The 20,616-nt window shown below is 53.6% G+C and overlaps 1 protein-coding gene across 8 annotated transcripts in view; it reads right to left on the bottom strand.

Annotated features, from left to right (window-relative positions):
* The window catches only part of MYO18B (myosin XVIIIB), a 196,557-nt gene that overhangs the window by 82,206 nt on the left and 93,735 nt on the right, over positions 1 to 20,616 (bottom strand). For 7 of the 8 annotated variants that reach the window (XM_075013071.1, XM_075013075.1, XM_075013074.1 and 4 more), the window contains 9 exons: positions 19,843 to 19,932; positions 13,755 to 13,874; positions 13,321 to 13,429; positions 12,068 to 12,192; positions 9,862 to 10,016; positions 7,209 to 7,332; positions 6,683 to 6,883; positions 4,382 to 4,492; positions 1,768 to 1,872 (listed from right to left, as the gene is read on the bottom strand). In XM_075013071.1, the coding sequence (XP_074869172.1) occupies positions 1,768 to 1,872; positions 4,382 to 4,492; positions 6,683 to 6,883; positions 7,209 to 7,332; positions 9,862 to 10,016; positions 12,068 to 12,192; positions 13,321 to 13,429; positions 13,755 to 13,874; positions 19,843 to 19,932 (1,140 nt within the window). The remainder of the gene's footprint in view (positions 1 to 1,767; positions 1,873 to 4,381; positions 4,493 to 6,682; positions 6,884 to 7,208; positions 7,333 to 9,861; positions 10,017 to 12,067; positions 12,193 to 13,320; positions 13,430 to 13,754; positions 13,875 to 19,842; positions 19,933 to 20,616) is intronic. The other variant, XM_075013073.1, reaches the window with a different exon arrangement.

Here is a 20,616-nt window from a genome sequence, read left to right as displayed (position 1 = left end):
GCAGCCCACAGGCAGTTTGAAAACCTTCATTTCCTGGACCGAGTTGCACGGTCTCTTCATACAGGAGCCATGAGAAAGTTTGCCTACATGTCCAGTGAGGTTGCCATTCTGTCTGGGCCTTACCCAGCACGCGCAGGTGAGGGCCAGCATCTGCCCGGCCTTTAACGAGAACCCACACGACAGGACATGGCACGCGAGCAAGTTTCGAAACTTGGCTATTTTTGCATACCCTCTAATGGGAGCCTTGTCTCGTGAAGTTACAGCTGAGTGCAAACTCTTTGCCTCAGATGCACTTTAATCTCTGCCACACATATTAGATGGTTGCAAACGATTTGTTTGACGGAAGGTGGGAGGGACAGACATCTATAGTAAACAGACTGCAGAGTGGTAGCCATGGTAACTTTAAAAACAGACTGCAGTGAGAACTGCGGAGCTGGACTTACTTCACATTCAAATTTGATACCCTGAAATAAGGTTTATTCAGCACTGGTAAGGCCACACGTGGAGTACTGCATCCAGCTCTGGGCCCACCAGCATAGAAAAGATGTGGATGCATTGAAGACGATCCAGCTGAAGGCAACCAAAATGATGAGGGGTCTGAAGCACATGACTTATGAGGAGAGGCTGAGGGACTTGGGCTTGTTTAGTTTGCAGAAGAGAAGACTGCGGGGCGATTTGATAGCAGCCTTCAGCTTCCTCAAGTGGGGCTCTAAAGAGGCTGGAGAGAGACTGTTCTCAGTAGTGACGGATGGCAGGACAAGGAGCAGTGGTCTCAGGTTGCAGTGGGGGAGATCTAAGCTGGATACTAGAAAAACCTATTTCCCCAGGAGGGTGGTGAAGCACTAGAATGGGTTACCTGGAGAGGTGGCAGAATCTCTATCCTCAGAGGTTTTTCAGTCCTGCCTGGGATGATTTAGGTCCTGCTTTGGGCAGGGTGCTGGACTCGAAGACCCGTGAGGTCCCATCCAGTCCTAGGATTCTATGATTAAATGGAAACCTGGAACGGTTCTCACGTAACGGTAGGTAATTTCCCATTCAGGCGATCTCCCTTCTCCTCACTGTTGGAGGTGAGCCGCATTCACTCAGATTTAATTAGCACTGATATCTGTATGCCCTCCTATTTTATTTTATTTTATTTTCTCTCCAGCACCCAAGACAGTGAGGTGGATCTCACAGACGCATACACTCTAACACCTTAAGATATTTGCTAGGCTTCAAAATGTCACCAGATGCCTTCTTGTTGCTACAGCAAATATCAAACTGATAAATGGCTTTCCTGGGCAGGAGCTGTTGCAGCTTTCCTTTTGGTTTGCTTGCCTCTCCCACAAACACAGTCCAAGGAAAGTATTCCAAGGGATAGTTATCCAGACATGCACTCTGTGCGAAACTAGACCGCTTCCCCTCCGAGATCCCCTTAGGGACCTGCCCTACCTTTGGTCTGAGAGTACCCGAACCACAGCATTCTAACTGCTATGGCAAAGGCTCTGGCTCTAATAGGCAGGATAGCATCTGACGGGGGAAGAGCTGGGATTAGCCTTTCAGCAGCAGCTTTGAGAGTCGGGGCTCACTGTGCTCTGGGGCTGGAGCCATCTGTGTTTTGTAACTTGTCCCGTATTAATTGAAAAATGGGAATTGCATTTTGCAGGGGGGAAAGCAAGAAGGTGCTGCCAAGGGTGGGTGACACACACACACCATCTGGCTCGCTGTTTCATGAACCATCTCCTAGAAGCTGCTAAATAAGGGGATGCATGGATTCCAGTTTCCTACCTGCTCACACAGGGTCCCAATGAGTCCTTCCAGATCCTGCTTCTCATGAAGCACCATCTGCTTCTCCTCACATTCCTGCTCCAACTGCACCTCCAGCTGACGAAGCTGCACACGGGAGAGGTAGACAGAGACAGCTCAGAATGCCTTTGTCTGCCCCAGCTGAGGCTAACAGAGGCCCTCTGGGCCTGCTCACTTACCAACCGGACCTTGTTTGCTCCTTCCAGCAGTCCCTGAATGGTTTGCACCTTTGCATGTGTAAAAGTGACGGCAATCACAGCCTGGGCTCTCATGGCTGATTGCAAATACCATAATGCAGCCCCATGGCAGGTCCTGCCAGTGCCTAGCCACAGCACCAGCAGAGGAACGGTCCGTGCTAACGTCCGCACGGTAGCTTTGCAGCCAGCGGCACATTCCCATCATTGCCAGCAGCAATGCGAGACCCGTTCTCCTTTAAAGACGCTCTGGATGAGTGTACGCTACTGAGAAATCCAGTAGAAGCGAGTCTCTGAGCCTGGGGTTCATGCTAAGGGCGGTGGCTCCCACCCAGTGAGGCTGTCAGAGCCAGGGATTCCCCACCCCCACCCAGAGCAGGAACAGCCACAGCCGCCCACAGATTTTCAGGGGCCACTTCCAGCTTGGTCCGTGATGCCACTGCAAGTTCCTGGTGTTTCAGAGTGTGGGAGGGACTCAGGCCTGGGGCAGAGGGTTCCAGCCAGGGGTGCAGTCTCCAGGTCGGGGGAGGGGAGCCTCTCCTTGCTGCAGCAGGTCCAGGAGTGGGGGAGAGGCATCTCTGCCTGCCGCAGCCCCGCACCGCATTCACTACGCTGCTGCACAGGGAGCTTAGCATCGGGTAATCCTCGGGTGGCCTAGAGATGCCACCGCAGCTGCTGAGGACTGGTGGCCAAGGAAAAGGGGATCCTATTCCCTGCACTTCTGACAAAGACTTGCCATGAGACCTCAGGCCGCTCACAGAACCAGCGTGCCTCAGTTTCCCCCGTTGTGAAGAGGCCACAGCAGTGAGCTCCCAGAGCACTGTGAGGACCCGCTTGTGCCGCCACCTGGGGAAGGAGAACTTTGACAAAACAGTGTCAGGAGAAACCAGCGGGGCCCAGGTACCCAGCCCCTCTCTAGGCTCCACTTTTCTCCCCTTCCGGAGGCAATGACACAAGATCCTGCTGAGCAGTGCAGAGCTTTGCTGCATGGCTGGCAGCGGAAGGGCTAGATCCTGTGTGGGATGGGGAAATCAGACTGGCTTACTCAGGAGAGAAACACCCGCGCAGCTGAGAGCAGCCTTGGAATCTAGGCAACACGTTTGTAGTGGAACTGACCCTCTTTTAGCCCTTCACAGAGGGCAGTTCACCAAAGGAGCTCAAACACAGCCTGGGACTTGTGACTACTGGCTTTTCGAGGGGAACACGGGGTACTGGCACTCAGTAATTGAAAGCTAGTGAGCCCAAGCACAAGTAGAGATGAACAGGAAAAGGGAGATACGCATGGAGATGTCTGTATAAAATGGTACCAGATAGATTAACTGATATTTTGGAGCATAAACTTTTGTGGGCAAAGACAAAGTGGGTCTTTGCCCATAAAAGCTGATGCTCCAAAATCTCTGTTAGTGTATAAGGTGCCACAGGACTTCTGGCTGCTTCTGAAGATACAGACTAACTCAGCGACCCCTCTGACACGTATAAAATGGGATGGGCATAACCAACAGCCGCACCTCCCTCTGTGCAATTCCCCAGGCAGAATGCTGCTGCTGTCCCTGACTGCAGCGGAAGGGGTGTCTCTGCCAGGACTGGATGGGAGCCTGGGGCCATCAGATTTTGGGGTTGTCCCTACTGATGGTGTCAGAGCATGGGAAAGGGCTGTGGGTTGAGGCAGGGGGCTGAGTCTGGAAGCGGACTCAGGCCAGCAGGTGGGGGTGGCAGTGCGGGGTCTGGGATCGAGGGAGTGTGTGGGAGCAGGGTGGAGATTCATGGCAGGGGTTAGGGGGCAGGAGCTGGCTCAGGACAGGAGGCTGGGCTGACGCTGCAAGGTTGGGATGGGACTTGGAGTACGGGAAGGAACTCAGGGCTGGGGCAAGGGTAGTAATCAAGTCTGATGTGTGTCAGTGACTCATTGAGCCCGCTGGTGCTGCAACTCCTCAAAGGGGGAGCTGATGGAGGCCACCTGTGTTCTCTCCCTTGTGCCCTGACACACACAGACCATCCCTTTAGATACCAAAGCCCAGAGACGCTCCTCCTCACCAGAGCAAACATGCTGCTGACAACAGGGCGTTGGAGATGCAGGACTCCCACTGGCTGCTGGAAAGCAGCACACCCACCCGCTGTGAGCCACCGGGCTCTGCACCTCCCAGCACACTGCACCTAGATGAGAAGCTACATTCGCTCAGCCCCTAAGCCAGTCAGGCCTTGCAACGCTGGGCAGAGCAGTACCCACGTACCTGTAGCCAGCTGGCCTCATTCCCTAATGCCTCCCCAGCCAGAGCCACAGGCAGAAGAGAATCCCCTCCCCAAAGGCAAGTTCAGATGGCTAGTTAGTGTGCGCCCCAAGAGGAGTCAGTCATCAGTTACACCCTCAGGGAGTCCCACCCAATCCCACTGAGCTGCCCTACCCTCCTCTGACAGGACTGGCGCACGTCCTCCAGCTCCTCCTCCTTGTCTTCCAGGTCCTTCTGGTGCATCTGCTTCATCCGTTCCATTTCCATCTCGAGCCTCATGTGGAGCTGAGGGACCCAAGACAAAGAGCTCTGGAGCCGCCAGGGAGCTGTCTCTAAGGCTCCTTGCACCTCCACCCCCTTTACTGCCCAGGAAGGAAGTTGCAGCACCTTTCCTTTGAAGATTTAAGACGGGGCAGACAGAACATGGCCATCAAGCCGCTGGATCTGTGTCTTGGGCAAGCTCCCTGCCAACCCTGCACGCTGCTCAAAGCAGCCGGGGCTGCGAGTCTGCTGGGCTGAGAAACTTCGCCCGTCGCCCCCTATCCCAGCACAATCTCACAGCTCCCGTTGGTGGGAAAATGACCAAGGGGAGCCGCCTGGGCCATGGGGGCGGAGGGGGACCATGTGCAAGTAACCCCCCCAGCAGGGCTTGCAGTGCTCAGAGAAGCACTTGGCCCCTGCAGAGGGCTGTGTGAGCAACACAGGGGGCGGGGAAGGCAGGGAAACTGAGGTGCTGCTGGACGGGAGCCACCTAGGTAGGTGCCTCCTTGACCAGAAACTGCACCTGGCACCTCCCCCCCAGCCCACTGCCCCAGGGTACAACCCAACCCCCCTGCATCCCCCACTCCTGTACTGCCACCCCCTCCCAGACCCTGCACCCTCTCCAACACCCCTCCTCCAGGTCAGAACCCTCTCCTGCACCCACACCCATACCCATTCCTGGACCCTCCCCTGTACCCCCCACTCCTATACTGCCACCCCCTCCCAGACCCTGCACCCTCTCCAACACCCCTCCTCCAGGTCAGAACTCTTTCCTGCACCCACACCCCGCCCTGCTCCTGGACCCTCCCCTGCACCCGCCACTCTTGTACTGCCACCCCCTCCCAGACCCTGTGCCCTCTCCGACACCCCCACTCCAGGTCAGAACCCTCTCCTGCACCCATACCCAGCCCTGCTCCCAAACCCTCCCCTTTACCCCCCACTCCTGTACTGCCACCCCTCCCAGACCTGCACCCTCTCCGACACCCCCACTCCAGGTCAGAACTCTCTCCTGCACCCACACCCAGCCCTGCTCCCAAACCCTCCCCTTTACCCCCCACTCCTGTACTGCCACCCCCTCCCAGACCTGCACCCTCTCCGACACCCCCACTCCAGGTCAGAACTCTCTCCTGCACCCACACCCAGCCCTGCTCCCAAACCCTCCCCTTTACCCCCCACTCCTGTACTGCCACCCCTCCCAGACCTGCACCCTCTCCGACACCCCCACTCCAGGTCAGAACTCTCTCCTGCACCCATACCCAGCCCTGCTCCCGGACCCTCCCCTGCACCCCCCACTCCTGTACTGCCACACCCCCACCAGACCCTGCACCCTCTCCGACACCCCCACTCCAGGTCAGAACCCTCTCCTGCACCCATACCCAGCCCTGCTCTCAAACCCTCCCCTTTACCCCCCACTCCTGTACTGCCACCCCTCCCAGACCTGCACCCTCTCCAACACCCCTCCTCCAGGTCAGAACCCTCTCCTGCACCCACACCCCGCCCTGCTCCCGGACCCTCCCCTGCACCTCGCACTCCTGCCCCAGGTCAAGCCCTGTCCTCCACCCAAACTCCATCCCAGACCCTGCACCCCCGCCTACACCACAATTGCCTACCGGATCTCCCTTCTGCACCCAGCCTCCACTCCATCCCAGACCCCGCACCTCCTCCATTAACAACGGGGAAGAGCGCAGCCCTTGGCCACTTACCCAGTTCTTGGAGTGCACCCCGGGTGGGCAGCTCCACGCAGCCCAAATGCATGAGAGGGCACAACTAGCTTTCACACCACAAAAATGCCTCCGATCCCATCCCCCACCAGCAGGGGCACTTCCAATGACACGCTGCCAAGAGCTCCCCTGCAGAACTGATGAGGTCACTCCCCGTCCCCCCACCCACAGGCTGTCAGCCTTCTGCAGCGCTGCACTACGATCATACTGCAAGGCTCAGCCCTAACAATGCAACACTCCTGTTCCCTGTCAGCCAGATGGGGGTGAGAGTGCGGGCTGGATAAGAAACCAACTGAGTCGTATTAAAATAGTTCTGTTACGCAACGAGAAGAATCAATAAACTGAATGTGGAGCCTCCATGAGGCAACAGGCTGCAGAAGATCCTAAAATCAGTCTCAGGCTGGGGAGCTGATTCCTTGTTCTGTACTTCTCCAGGTGGCTGAGGACCATGACGCTGAGCTTGGACCCACTGGATGGGAGAGCTTCACATTACCTGCTCCAGCTGCTCAGCAGCCGTCGCCTGTCGGCTCAGCTGCTTGAGCTGGTCTGCAGCACTGGACTCCAGCTCCCAAAGCTTCTTCCGCAGCGAGGCCACCGCTGCCTCATCCAAGGCCTCCGAGGAGGTGAGCTCCTGCTCTCGAGCAGTCAGCACGGCAATTCGCTGGTCCAGGCTGGCCGTTTCCAAATCCTTTTGCTGTGCAGGGGGAAAAACAGAAGTCCGCAAATTCAAGGCTCTGAGCTGGCTTGTTATCTCGTTAGCAATGCAGCCATCTGCTTCCCCAAGAGAACAACCTCCCAGGACTTGACTGAGAACCAGAAATGGGTGGAAGACGTTGCGGGGGTGCAGGTCATTTAAATGAAAATGTGAAAAAATCGCTTTTGCTGAAATTTGGAAATTTTCTACCTGGTCTATGAGCAGCCTCTTGAAAGCTCCCTTTTAGTGAAGCACAGAAGTGGGGCACAGGGACAGAAAGAGGCAGCCATATCTGCAAGGGCAAAATGGGACATTTTCCACTTACCTCTAGCCTCTGCTGAAGTTTACCCAGCTCCCATCTGAGGGTGGTATTCTCCTGGGTCACTTTTTCACGAAGTCTCCTTTCAAACACTGACTCTCCCAAGGCCTGGGCCAACTGCACGTCAAACCTGGCACATCGACACACCCACATTACTGCTCTTTACAGGCAGTATCTCGCATAGGAACTTGGCTACAAGGGAGGGTTTTCAGGGGAAGAACTCCCAAGGAGAGGGCAAGCAGGTAGCAATTAGCATTCACTCCTCATTCATGCCTCCAAGGTGATATTTCACAGTTCGAATCATAAGGGGCCACACAGTAGAGGTAGAGCCTGCAAAGTGTTGCAGTTTGGGGGCAAACTGTTAATTACTGCACTAAATTGCGGGCCTCGTGAAATTGAGGGCCCCTGAGGAGCATGGGCGTGTACGTTTAACTCTTGGCACATAATGCCCCTAGAGCAGCACTCAGCAAAGAGCTGAGCATTAACCAGTGCTGAAGGTGGCCATTACTGATGTGAAATACTTTAAAAGCCTCAGATGCACAGAGGGAGCCTGTGGAAGGAATGTGCCCTGAACAAACACCACACTGCTGGCAGGGGAGAGGTCGGCCTTCTTGGGCGGATGTGACAACTTCCTGGTGCCCTTTCCGCTCCATGGCCCTTGTGATGTCAGGGCAATAGTCAGGTGATTACACTTTCTTGACTTGTCAGCAGCCATGGGTCTGACCCAACCCCCCAGATATAAACTCGGGGAGCAAGTCAAATGAAGGGATCTGGCAACAAAAAGCCTTTAAGAAGAAGAGGAGAGAGCCGGAATTGCAACAGACATGCAGTCTCATTTTCTTTCTGCTCTGAGGCAGAAACTCAGCCTTGGTCACCCCTTCCAGGGGAAGGAGGCAGGACCCTGCTTGCTTCATAGCCACCTCATTGGCCAATCAATGGGCTTTGCACCCATTTCTTGGCTAGAAAACAGACAGCGGTGCATGAGTTGGAACCTGGGCTCAAGGGCTTCCTTCATCCCATTCAAAGACAACGAGTATTTTGCTCCCAGCCTGGAGAACTTATACAGCTGGGGCAATCCCAGAGATCATCACCCAAGATCATCACTGATGGTGGATCTTTAATACACGCAGGCCTCCAAGTCCCGGCCATTTCCTCTGAAACGCAAATTCTATCTGCTGCTTCTCAGGAAGTCATCACCACCAGCGTTCCTGGGAAGCTGTGTGCTTATGCGGCTGCTCAGGAGAAGCTCCAATGCCGTCCAGCTGATTAGGTTTTGTATTTCTACTGGTGGGGCACATTCACACATGCCTGGGCGCACACAAAATGTATTCCGTCCATAAATGGAAAAGATTGGCGGGAACACTGGTCACCGCCTGGGAGGAAAGGTGTATTACCTTCTCTGTGTACTTTACAATGCAGTAAGCAGCTAACACGACTACCTCTCTGTGACTATTCATGATGAATAAGGGACCACTGAAAAAATGGGTTTGTTTAGTCTGAAATAGAGAAGGTTTCAAATACATAAAAAGCTGCTGCAAGGAGAAGGGAGAAGAAATGTTTTTCTTAAACTCTGTTGTTGGGACAAGAAGCAATGGACTTAAATGCAGCAAGGGAGTTTTAGGATGGAGATTAGGAAACAATCCCTGTCAGATCAGCTAGTCATGGGAAGAAATTGTCTAGGAAGACTGTGGAATCTCCATCATTAGAGGTTTTTAAGAGCAGGTTACACATACACCTGTCAGGGATGGTTTAGATAATACTTAGTCCTTCAATGAGTGTAAGGGCCTAGATCAGATGACCTTTAGTTCCCTTCTAATCCTGTGGTTCGATGACTACTGTGATGGTAATTTGTGAAATTTTATAATTAAGTGAGAAGGTTGTTGCGATGACATGTATGAAAACAGTTTGTGCCACTTGTGGCATTACATGTACTAATATTTGCACCAGTGTCAGCCTCCAGAAGAAGGCTGCGTTAGGACTCACAGTTGCTTTGCTCTGTACTATAAGGATTTTGCTCTAAGGCGCTGTTTAACCTGAGACCAGAATCACTTGCCACCTCTCCCAGCTTGGTACCAACTGCAGGCTGTACCAGGGCACTCTCTGTGCCAACCTCAGATCACTGAGGAGTCTGGTCTCAGGTTGTTGGCTGGCACTAAGTTTGTTGGAGTGGCTCAGTCTCAGGATTTGACACAAAGCCCCTCCTCCCATGCTTATTGTGATTTCTTGCTTCAATGGAGAAAACAACTGCGTCCTGAGAAGTGGGGTCTCCTGTCCTTCTAGCTGCATACTGGGCACAGGCCATCTGGCTGCCGAGAGGGAAGGGTCTGGATTTGGTGTGCATGTGCAGCACTGGCGGGGAAAAGCCCACACTAGCCCACAAGTTACGGCCGAATGTTTCAGAGACATTTAAAACAATGACCCAGCGGAGGGCTGCTTCCTGCAATGGGAAAAGGAGACGTGGGACAACCGGCAGACTGGGAACTAATGGCTCCAAAGGCCATGGACACAATACTTTTCTAACCCTACAGCATCACTCTGGGAGAAGCTTTCTGGGGCCCTTCCATGTACTGTGGGGAGCAGGGGATAAGGTATCTCTCGGCCAGTCTAAAGTAGAGCTGTCTCTGATGCTAGATCCACAGTTAACTCCCCACAATCTTACTTTTTCTGCTTCTTCTCCAGCTCATGATTGCGGCTCTGCAGGCTTTCCGTCAGGACCCGGGTGTCCTCCAGGTCGCAGGCCAAGTGTTTGCACTTCCTCTTCATCTGCTGTGCCACCTTCCTGGCACCTTCATAGTTGCTTTGCACCTCACTCAGCTGCAGGGCAGATGGGCATAAGAAACATCAGGCTGAAATTTCAGTTCCGTGGTAATCAGAGAGTGACAGCCACCAGTTAGGATACTCCCAACATGCAATGTGACTAAGGTCCCCATCCATCCAAGAGAGCGAGAAGAGCCTGAACCAAACTTGCCAGTCCCAAAACACCAATGCATGGGGCAAGTTTGGCTCCCCCTGTGAATTCTGCCACTGGCTCATCAATCTGTGAGCCTGAACCCAGGTCCAGCCCCACTTTCCATGGTAGTGAGAAATTCAGCACTGGAGCTGAACTTTGCAGCTCAGACCCATTTTTCCTGGCAAAGCACACCCAGGATCAGATGTACTCTGTGCAGAGACCCAGCATAAGGGCTAATGAGATGCTACTTAAATCCCACAAGGCCAAGTCACCAAATCCTTGTGAACTGAAGCAGGACGTCTGTGCTGCTAGGCCTTAAGCTAGCACACGAGTAAGGCATCATGGTACCAGTCTCCCTTTTCCTACAGCAGTGATTCAGAACAATTTAACCCTCGCTGCTGCGAGTGTCCATCAGGGTGATTTCAGGGCGGCATAAATGCCTCCATCCCAGTCCCCAAATACCTGTTTTTACAAAATTGCAATATTTAAGCCCATTGAATCCTATTTTTGATGGGAGAGGTTGCCTTTTAACTTACTAAAGTGGAAACATGTTTCTGCTAAGGATCCGCCCTGGGCTTGGGAAGAAGAGAACCCCAGAGCACTCACCAGTGACAAAGTGGAGTCATTAAAGAATAACTTTAAATAAGCAAAATGTTGAGCTAATGAAGCCTATAATTGTGAACTAAGAATCTGAAAGCATCAGTCTGTTTGGTATGTGGTAACGAACACGTCCTGAGCAAACGTTGAAAAGGTGGGGGTCGTTGTCTAAGGCAAGTTGGCATATTCCATGTCATTCCAGTTTCTACTAAGATGTGGAGATGAGCTATCTCAAGGAGGGAAGCACGTACTTGTCCCAGGGCAGCATGAAGAAGGCTCCAGTTCCACCAGCCAGGATCACTGTACCTTAGGCCAGGTCTACACTAGACCTTAAGGTCAATTATAGAGACGCAATTCCAGCTACGGCAATTGGGGAACTGGAATTGACTTACCTGGCTGTCCTCACAGAGGGAGGTCAACGGGAGAAACTCTCCCCCGATCTCCCTTACTCCTCGCCAGACTGAGGATCACAGGAGTTGACTGTCAACCCCAGATAGCTCGATTTCACTCGTCTTCACTGGGCATGTGACATTGAAGCCTGGAAGAGCCACCCTGACCAGGTTGGTCTTCCAAGCAGTGAAGACACACCGTTAGCCAGTATGACGTCGGGCACTGCCGGGTTCAGATTTCAGTTCTTTGCTGCATCTTCTGGGCCAGCGCAAGCCAAGAGTTACAAAGGCGGCCCGTGACTGTGGTCATCTCCGTTGCTGGGTGCTCCGCTTGAGTCAAGTTACAGTCCGTCTCCCACTCCCTGGAATTCAGGACCCTCGAAGCTGACCCAAGACTAGCACCCGCAAAACATGGCAGCTAAAGTGACTTGTTATTTTTCAAAACCGGGGCCACCTATTCCGAGCGCAACAGGCTCCCCTGGAAACTGTGGGTGAGTATGAACACGTTGATAATCTTATGCACAGTCTCACGTTTGACCTGTGTTCAGCGCCGACGTCGCCTTATGGAAATGTGACACTAAATGGCTTTTTCCCCACATATTAACACAGACATAGTGATTTTTCTTGGGCAGCAAGAGTGCAAAGGGAGAGATGTTATTATTACGCATCTAGGCATAACCCGACAAGCCCTTACTGACAGAAGAGAGCCTTGTGCATGCAACTAGCCGCAGGGAGTGAGAGAGGCACAACAGTGGCTCTGAAACTCTACAGACACATCCCAGGGACCGTATCACACCCCTCTGCCCCCCCACAGTGGTGGCGGTTTTACCATGACAACAGACTTCAGGGTTTTAATCTTCTCTCCCCTGCCTGGCTCCGGGCAGCCCCTCTGACCTCCCCGCCCCCCACTGCGCACGCACAGCACTTACCTTTTGCTCTAACTCCTTCCTTGAGCTCAGTTCCGAGTCCAGCCTCTCCTCGAGCTGCGCGAGCCGTTTTCTGAGAAACGTGATTTCAGTCTGAGCGCACTCAAAGCGCATGTGCCACTCCTCTTCTGGAAACAGAAAGTGTGCCCAGGTAGCAGCCTGGCACCAGGCAGCGAGCTCTCTGGGAAGGCTCATTCCCCTTTGACATGAGTGAGAGCAAGTCAGCTGGCCAAACACACGGTCTCCGAGACAGACAGACAGACAGAGAGAACCCTGGCACACTGCTGGTGCACTGCACGGTGCTGACCCAGCAGGGACCTTAAAACGGGTCTTCCGCAGAATTCACGTGCACCCCTGAGCTCTCAGGCTGTGTTGAAATTGTGATTAAATGCTGGCCAGCTGGCTCAGGCCATAAGGCTGTAAAATTGAGGTGCAGACCTTCGAGCACTGGGTCCCCACCTCTGTACCACCGTTTTACTGCCCTGTGGTCTGAGCCCCAGGCAGCAGATACCAGCCAGCTGTGGGTGTTTAACAGCGCTGAAGGAATACCCTAAGGACCAGTCTCATGTCCCTGCTCCAGGGCTCCCTCCACTTTACGGGCAACGCTGTGGAGAGCTCATGCCCCGAAGGGGGCACACTGACATTCACTCTAATCCAGTGGCAGCAGCTGGGCCCCCTCCCATCCCACCCCCAGACCCAGTCTTTCATCCTGGGACATCCCAGTCTAGCCCAGCTCGGTTCTTCTTCCATGCTGCCCACCCTACGCAGGGGCAGAGGAGCTCAGCCTGCCCATGCATAACCTTAACTGTGCCCTCGCCACATCACAAGCGATGTGAGCATCTGCAAAACCCTCTGGTCTAAACCCTCCTGACGTTTCTGGAGTCTGGGTCTCTGGGGCAGCAAAGAGAAGCCCCGAAGGGTCCACCACTCCCCACCCTCAGCCTTCCTGCGTGTCAAAGCCATAGCTGCAGTGACAGGAGAAAAGAGAGGTCACTCCCAAGACATGTCTGACCGGGCGATCTAGGGTGACAGACTCTGGCAAAGATGCTGGTGGCAAAGTTGTACGAAGGGGCTAGCCAAGAGCACCCTGAGACTTCCCGCCAGCAGAGCCCCATACAGCTGACAGGACACCAGCAGCCCCACCCAGACAGGGTTCCAGAGGTGCCACCCCCTTAACGCAGCCGGGTGCAGCATTTACCCCCAGCCCCAGTGGGCTTTGAAGCACATTGCTGTACTGAAAGGCGGTGGCTCCCTACCTCCAGCAGCGCCACTTATCCCAATTTCACGCAACTGGATTTGCTGCTGAGCTTCTTCCAGCTGCTTTTCCACCAGCTCCAGTTTCTTCTGCACTTGGTCGTATTTGCTCTGGAAGGAAGAAGTGGGTCAGTGGCCTGCAAGTGACAGGGGCCAGAGACAGCATATGAGGAACCAGGCTTGTCCTCCCGCACACAGCCCCTCTTCCAGCTGGGATCCTGCCAGGAAGGGGCCACTTGTGCCCACTTCTCTGTCTCTGGTTTAATCAGAAACAAGGAACTCCAGCCCTGGCTCCTGGTCGGTCATAGCTCTGCCAGCCCAGGAGAAAGGGGGCTGTACAGCTCCATGCACCAGGCATGCACTGGGCTGAATCTTAGCCAAGAGCTGCTCTGGCTGGGGAGAGCACAACTGTGAGCCCATCAGGCCTGACACTTACCTGCAGCTCTTTTACCTCTCGCGAGCCCCGGAGCCGCTCGGCCCGTTCCCCTTCCAGGACCTGGCAGGCCACTTCGCCTTTGAACCGCTCGTCCGAGAGTTCTGTCGTCAAGTCTAAGATCTGGGGAGAGTGAGACAAAGGGCCGTCTGACCTGGCCAAGCCCATCGGCCGATGGGTGCCTAGCCTGGAACCAGAGATGCTCCCGCTCGCCTCCGGTCCCTCTCCTGCCAGGTGGAACTGGCTCTGGCTGTGGGATGGGCGGCGTGGGGCTGGGGCGGCACGGCTGATGTGGGGAGGACAAGCTACCGACATGGGAAGGGCTGAGGTGGTTTGGGAAGCTGCCCCACTCGTTCTCGGCAGACAGGAGCAATGTGGAGTATGGGTTGACTCCCATTCTCCTCCTCGGCACGTGATTGTTTCCGCCTCTGGAAGCCTGGCTGGAGCCACAGGGGGTGCAGGGCCGACATGCACTGACATGGGACGTGCAGTTGCTGGGATTGTCTGCGTGCAGAAGCTCCCTGCAGTAATATTCATGCCTGTTTGCTAGACCACCCGCTGCCCCTTTTATTTGCTCCTGCTCAGAGCTCTGCTGGCAGCACTGGCTCGTTTTATCACTTCTTCTTGTCCTGAAAGACTCCGTAGGAGCTCAGTGTCTATCCCCACATACAAACCCACTGGGTCTAGCCAGTTAATCCAACCTGTACTATAGTGCCTGGTCTCATGTTCTTAACGCCTTTCCATTTGCCCAGTGAGTCATTCTGCAGGGTGTTTTGAGAGCTCATTCTATTTACGCACAATGACTATTGCAGGTGGGACTGGTAACAGCCTGTTTTAATAATAAGACCCACTTTTCAGTTGCTTATGACTGCCAAACTCCAACCATTTGAGCTGAGATTTTCCATACCATGTGTCAGCCTCAGGCTGAATTTTACTAGTAAATTTTGGCCAAAACAGTTCAGCCATTTCCAGCTGGGTGTGCAGCGAGAACTGGGACCAGGACTAGGACTGGCTAGGAGAGGCGAATGGGACCACAGGTTGTACCTCAGAAAACTGTGATTCTCTGCTCCAGCAGCGTCTGGGGTCTGGCAGGCCCATGGATGTTCCAGAACCAGAAATCCCCAAAGCTGGAGCCATGGGTGGGCTGGGGGCAGGGGACCTGCCCTGGGTCCAGCATATTCCCTTAATTGGGACTGGTTGGGTCCCAAGAGTGCTGGATCAGAGAGGGCCAACCTGTAGGATACTCTGCCAGGGACAAGGAAAATTTAGGACAGGGAGATGTTACAGGGCATAGAACTGAAGGGCCAAGCTTGGTGGAAATGAGAAGAGTCTGTGCTCGTTACGTGTGGTTATTTATTTCTATTACAGTCACCCCTAGAATGTGCCAGGCCCTCTGCAGGAAGGAGAACTGAACAGCTTGCAAAACCAGAAAAAGCAGGCACAAGGGATCTGACTTACAAGCAACGCCATTGGCTTACTGACTGGTGCTTGGCACATGGTCCCTGAACTCCACATCTTTATAGCACAGCAGTTTGTGTGCGCGCGTGCACAGGCGTGTCTACATACCCACGAACACCCGCACAAGCCAGACACGATTGTATGCACACAGGGCGGGTGGCTGTGATCAGCAATTCAATTCCCACAAAAGGGACAGGGGAAGGGAAGGCGGAAGATTGTCCAGCATGAAATGCCCTTGGCTGCTCTTTGCCAGGAGCGTGGAGAAGGAAGGGAAAGTATTGGGCCAGGCTCACATCTGAGCCTGCTTTGCATTGCTCCCGGTGGCTGTATGTCACACCATTTGCACAGGTGTAGGGACAGCACAGGGGCCAGACAAGGGAGGAAAAGGCCCTGATTCTGCAAAATGAGTTGTCATAAACTGGGCATCTCCGCTTTACTTCCCACAAGCGCCACTTTGCAGCAACGAATTCATTCACATGTAATTACATGGCGAGGACAGCAGAATTGCATCCGCCTCCAAACAAAACCTTCAGCCTGTTCCTAGGGGACGGGGGCTCTGTGCAAATTATGACAGGAAAACATCTCTTCCGGGAGAGCTGTGTCACTCTTTGCGGCGCACATGAAAACACTGTCATCCCCCGCCTGAATACTAATTATTTGCCTGGTCAATTTACCACTTCACTGCTACATCCTCAGCACCTGAGCGTTCCCAGTGTACTCCACTGCACAGTCAGTTAAGTGCAGTGGGTTGCAGCCCAGGGGCAAGGTGTGGGTATGTGGGGGGAGGCTCCTTGCCCCTGGAAGGGGTAGGGCCAAGGGCAGTCAGCCCTTAGTGCCCTCTTTGGGGCACAGAGCTGCCCTCCTCCTAACCCCTCCAGCCCTCAGAAGCCACATGGAGCAATGTTCTCCGGGCATTCCTAAGGGCCCTGGAGCTCCCAGCTGCAGAAGCAGTGTCCGGGAGCTTCAGGTCCCTTTGAAAGGCCAAGCCCTTAGGCAGTGTCCCCCCACCCCCCGGGCAGGCCTGGTTATGTGCGCACACACTTACACTCCACAACCTCAGTCCCGAGCCCCTTTGCAGTGGGTCAGAGCCAGGACAAATCCCTGGCTCCAGTGAAGTCAGTGGTCAAACTCCAGCTGATTTCAGCAGCACCAGGATTGCTCCCAGCTCTCACTCCCCTGCTGACTCTCCTCTGAGAAGGGTCATGCTGGGGCTGTTGCCAGGAGGAGGAGGAGAGGGTGGAGTGCTCTGTGCTCAGTTATCCCCCAGCCAGCCCCTGAGACCAGAGCCAGACAGGCCTCTAAGGCTATGGCTGCATGGCGGGTGCTGTTTTGGGGTACAGTATCTAAGCAGCATGATGGCTGTCTCAAAACAGTTTTTGAGATAACAGGCGCATTGTCCCGGCACCCCTGTGTACCTCATTGCAGGCAGAGGACAGGGACGCCTCGAAAGAGCGCTTTATTTCGGCGTGCGGTGCCGTTCAGACAGATCCACGTGCCTCAAGAGCCTATTTCGAAATCTACTCGAAATACCCCACGCGATAGCTTATTTCAGGGTTCCAGTGCTGTGCAGACATAGCTGCCGAGAGCAGTTATGGGGCTGAACCAGCTCCAGCTGCAAACAACACCCTCCCCGTCCCACTTTCACCTTGAGCTGTGCCCCGTGGAAACAATTTGCACATTGTGGAAGCTCTGTCACATCTGCTGGGTGCTGCAATCAGGGTTAATCAGCTTTCCCCCTTGCACTAACCATGCAGTCTGACCAGGGTTAATTTCAAGCGGAGGTAATCAGCACATGGCCACCGGTAAGCGCACAAGAACAGCAGCACGGGGTCAGACCAAAGGTCCAGCTAGCCCAGGATCCTGTCTTCCAGCTCTGGCCATTGCCAGTGCCCCAGAGGGAATGAACAGAACAGGTGATGCATCCTCTGTCACCCACTCCCTGCCTCTGACAAACACTGGTGAGGAACACCATCCCGACCCACCCTGACTAATAGCCATTGATGGACCTAACCTCCATGCTCTTTTCTGGACCCTGGTAAAGTTCTGCTCTTCACAACATCCTCTGGCAAGGAGGTCCCCAGGTTGGCTGTGAGTTGTGTGAAAAAATACTTCCCTTTTTTTTTTTTTTGTCTTAAACCTGCTACCTATTAATTTCATGTGGTGACCCCCCAGGTCTTGAGTTGATGGGATAAGAATGTAAGAAAATAAGGTATAAGCCATTGGCCGAAAGCTTTATTTCCCCTTCCTGCAACGTCTCTCTGAACAGGATCTGACCTGCAATCAGACCTGGCTGGCTGGAAGGCTAGAGAGAGAAGCTCCCGACAGATCAAGGACTTACAAAGTGTCCATAAGATGAGAACAGAAGACAGAGGCAGGCTCACTTAACACCACCTCCTTCCCCCATGTGACAGCCTCCTGGAGAACCTTTTAAGGCATTTCATGGCTTGCAGGAGGGCTGCAAGACTGGCTCTGGCAGTTCACTACAGGAGGCCAAACAAGTGTCTCTTGGGGAAGGGAATTCAATCTGTGACAAGGCAGAATCCAGAGTCAGGTGCCTCTGAGGCCTGGCAAGTAGCAAAGACAAGGTGTTTATTCCTCTCACAGCTCCCAAGATGCAGCCAAAGCCAGGACTAGAGGGCACACTGCTGCATTCTGCCTAAGCCCGGCCCTTTTGTCCAGAGCACAGAGCCCAGCCTGTTCACTCTGAAGCACAATAGTCCTGCCCACAGCTGCTGTCTCACCAACACTGATAGCCGCTCCAACGCTTCTGCCACGGAACAGCCAAAGCCCACAAGGGGGTCACACTCCATGCTCACCGGCTGGTGGGCTATTTACTGCCTGCCAGCTCCTCTCATTGTTAGCACGCATTGCATTCAACAAAGCTCCTTGCGGTATCCGCAGACCCAGGTGCTGGGACCAGAGGGGCTGCCACACCCTTGGCTTGCCATGATTTCCATTATTTCAGCGGTTTTCCGCTCCCACCACAGTCTGCCGAGCCTGCTGCAATTGCAGCCTGGCCCGTGAAATAAGGCTGCGTTACACTGGTGTACAATTCCTGTTCTCATGACAGCCACGCTGCCGTGTTTTCACCATGCGCTTGCCCAGTGTCTCGGGGGGAGGGAGTCTGCCAGGATATTCTGCCACTCCTCTGTCAGGGAGCCATTACTCTGCCCTGTCAGCGAGGCTGTAAACCAGCGGGAGAGCGGTGGGGCTGGGTGATGGGTGGTAAAGGGACCAGGAGCCAGTGACATCTCACCCCAGAGCTGACGCAAGAGGACACATGAACAAAGCCCGGGTGCAGAGGCGGAAGTGGGTGGTGCCTTTTATTAAGGGAGCATCAGTGCAGCTCATGACGAAGCTGTGTTTGAGACACTGGCCCTATGAGCTGAACAGCGCCAGAGAACTCTGTTAACATGCCGGGTTCCCTCCAGTGTCTTCCCTCCGAGGCAGAATAAGTTTTCGGATGAGCACCAAGGCATGGGCAGATGTGCACCGCCAGTAGAAACGGAGGCTGCTGCCAGCTGTGGGTGCTCTGCTAATCAGCTGGGCTGCTCCTGAATCTGTCCCGGGCAGCCGCCCATGTGCTCAGCTCACAGGGAACACTGGTAACAGGGGCCATGCTCATTCTTTCAGTCCCTGGGCTCCAGCAGTAGTCCAGGGCCTCTCCCTCCCACATGAGCTAATTACCTCCTACAGGTACAACCTCTCTCGTCCGGCACTCCTGGCACCTGACCGGTGCCAAATCAGAGCATATTGCCCCAGAAGGTCAGTATTGTCTAGTATGTTACCAACATTTTGCTGCTCACTGGGCTCTCAGAAGACATTTGGGGTAAATTACAGCTGAACAACAGCCCAGAACACTGAGAGCTGGGACTGGAGTCTATAAACAAACTTTATGGGACCAGGGTAAAACTTGGCCATACCCAGGATAAGTGGACATCCTGTTAACTACAATCATACCAGACAACAGATGTCACAGGACCAGAGAGTGCCAGACTACAGAGGTTCAACTTGTAGTTACTTCTAGTAATATCTCCTTTTATAATAATCCCACGGTATGTCAGCTGGCAACAGTCCCAGTACCTCAAAATGATAGGGGGCCCTTAAAATAGCTCAGCACCAAAATAACAGCAGGCAGCATACAATGATTCTTCCACAGGCTTGGAGAGGAAAAACCCTTCCCCCACCGAGATAGCATCACAGAGAACAGCAGACGCTGACAGCTTTCCGGAGAGGGAGCCAAAGTGGCTGATTTCATGCAGCTGACCTGATAAAATTAATCACTGGGTAATTTTCTTAGTAGATTAACTATAAAATCAGCTCTTCAAGGATTGTTAACCCATGTTCAAAAATTACAGCATGAATGTTTTCAGCACCCAGCTCTCCCTGCTCCCAGGGGCTGCGGCGGAGCCCAGTGGACAGAAGATGAACGAGGTCATGGAACACAGTATTTTTTCTAAACAATCTGCAAGTAATGACCGGGAAGCACGTGGCACAAGCCCGGGCTTGCACTCAGTACGCCCCCAGGTTTTGGCCTAGCCAGCATTATTTAACTTCAATCTTTGGGCCGCACCTTGTGTAACTGCGACCTACCTGCGCCGTACCGCAGAGAGGCGCAAGGAGCGAATTTTACCTTGCTCTCCAACAGGTCCGTGTTCTGCCGAAGTTCACTACGGGACTGCTCTGATTTTTCCAGCTTTCTTCTTAGTGCTGCAATCTCTTCCTAAATAAAATTGCCAAACACTTGCTTAGCATTTTGGCCTCCTCTGTTTGTTTATAAATCTAGCTTTTCTGTTAAAAGGAAGTGGGAGCGACATAATTGCCTTATTAAGAAAATTTACTGGGCAAGTTTAAGGGCTGATCACTGTTAATTGCTTGGAATGTGGTTCCTGACGTTAACTTAAATGGAGGGAACATCAGCTCTGGTGTATGCACAGCACACAGTTAATTAGAGCAAACCTCAAAAGCTTTGCTTGAGCATCTGAGTGCCTGAATGCTGCTTATCAAACAAATACTCTTGAAACTCTGGCCAGATATCAGGCAGGCACGCGCGCGCGCACACACACACACACAGGTGAGATCCCAGTAATTCCTGTCGTCAGTCAGGTTCGCATTACTGCAAGGAGAGCTTTGTCTTTCTGCATCCTGGCTGTTTGGTGTCCGATGCTGAATGGAACTAGAGCATGCGAACAACATGGTTAAATTCAGGCACCAAAGGGCAGACTGGTCTTTAGGAACACCAAACCAGTTTTGAAGGACAAGCAAAGCCTTGGGTCAGTTTTCCTTTCATCTGACCTAGCTCACACATCCCTAGTTAAACCCAGGCTTTAGCAGGGCTGGGAGGAGGAGGAAGAGCCCAAGCCAAGGAGGATATGCTGAGGGCTTAGAGAAAAAGACTGAAAGCTGG

Source organism: Carettochelys insculpta, chromosome 18, assembly GCF_033958435.1.
Source record: "Carettochelys insculpta isolate YL-2023 chromosome 18, ASM3395843v1, whole genome shotgun sequence".
NCBI lineage: Eukaryota > Metazoa > Chordata > Testudines > Carettochelyidae > Carettochelys > Carettochelys insculpta.
The sequence above is the reverse complement of the archived record's forward strand: the minus strand, read 5'-3'. Positions and strand labels throughout refer to the sequence as shown.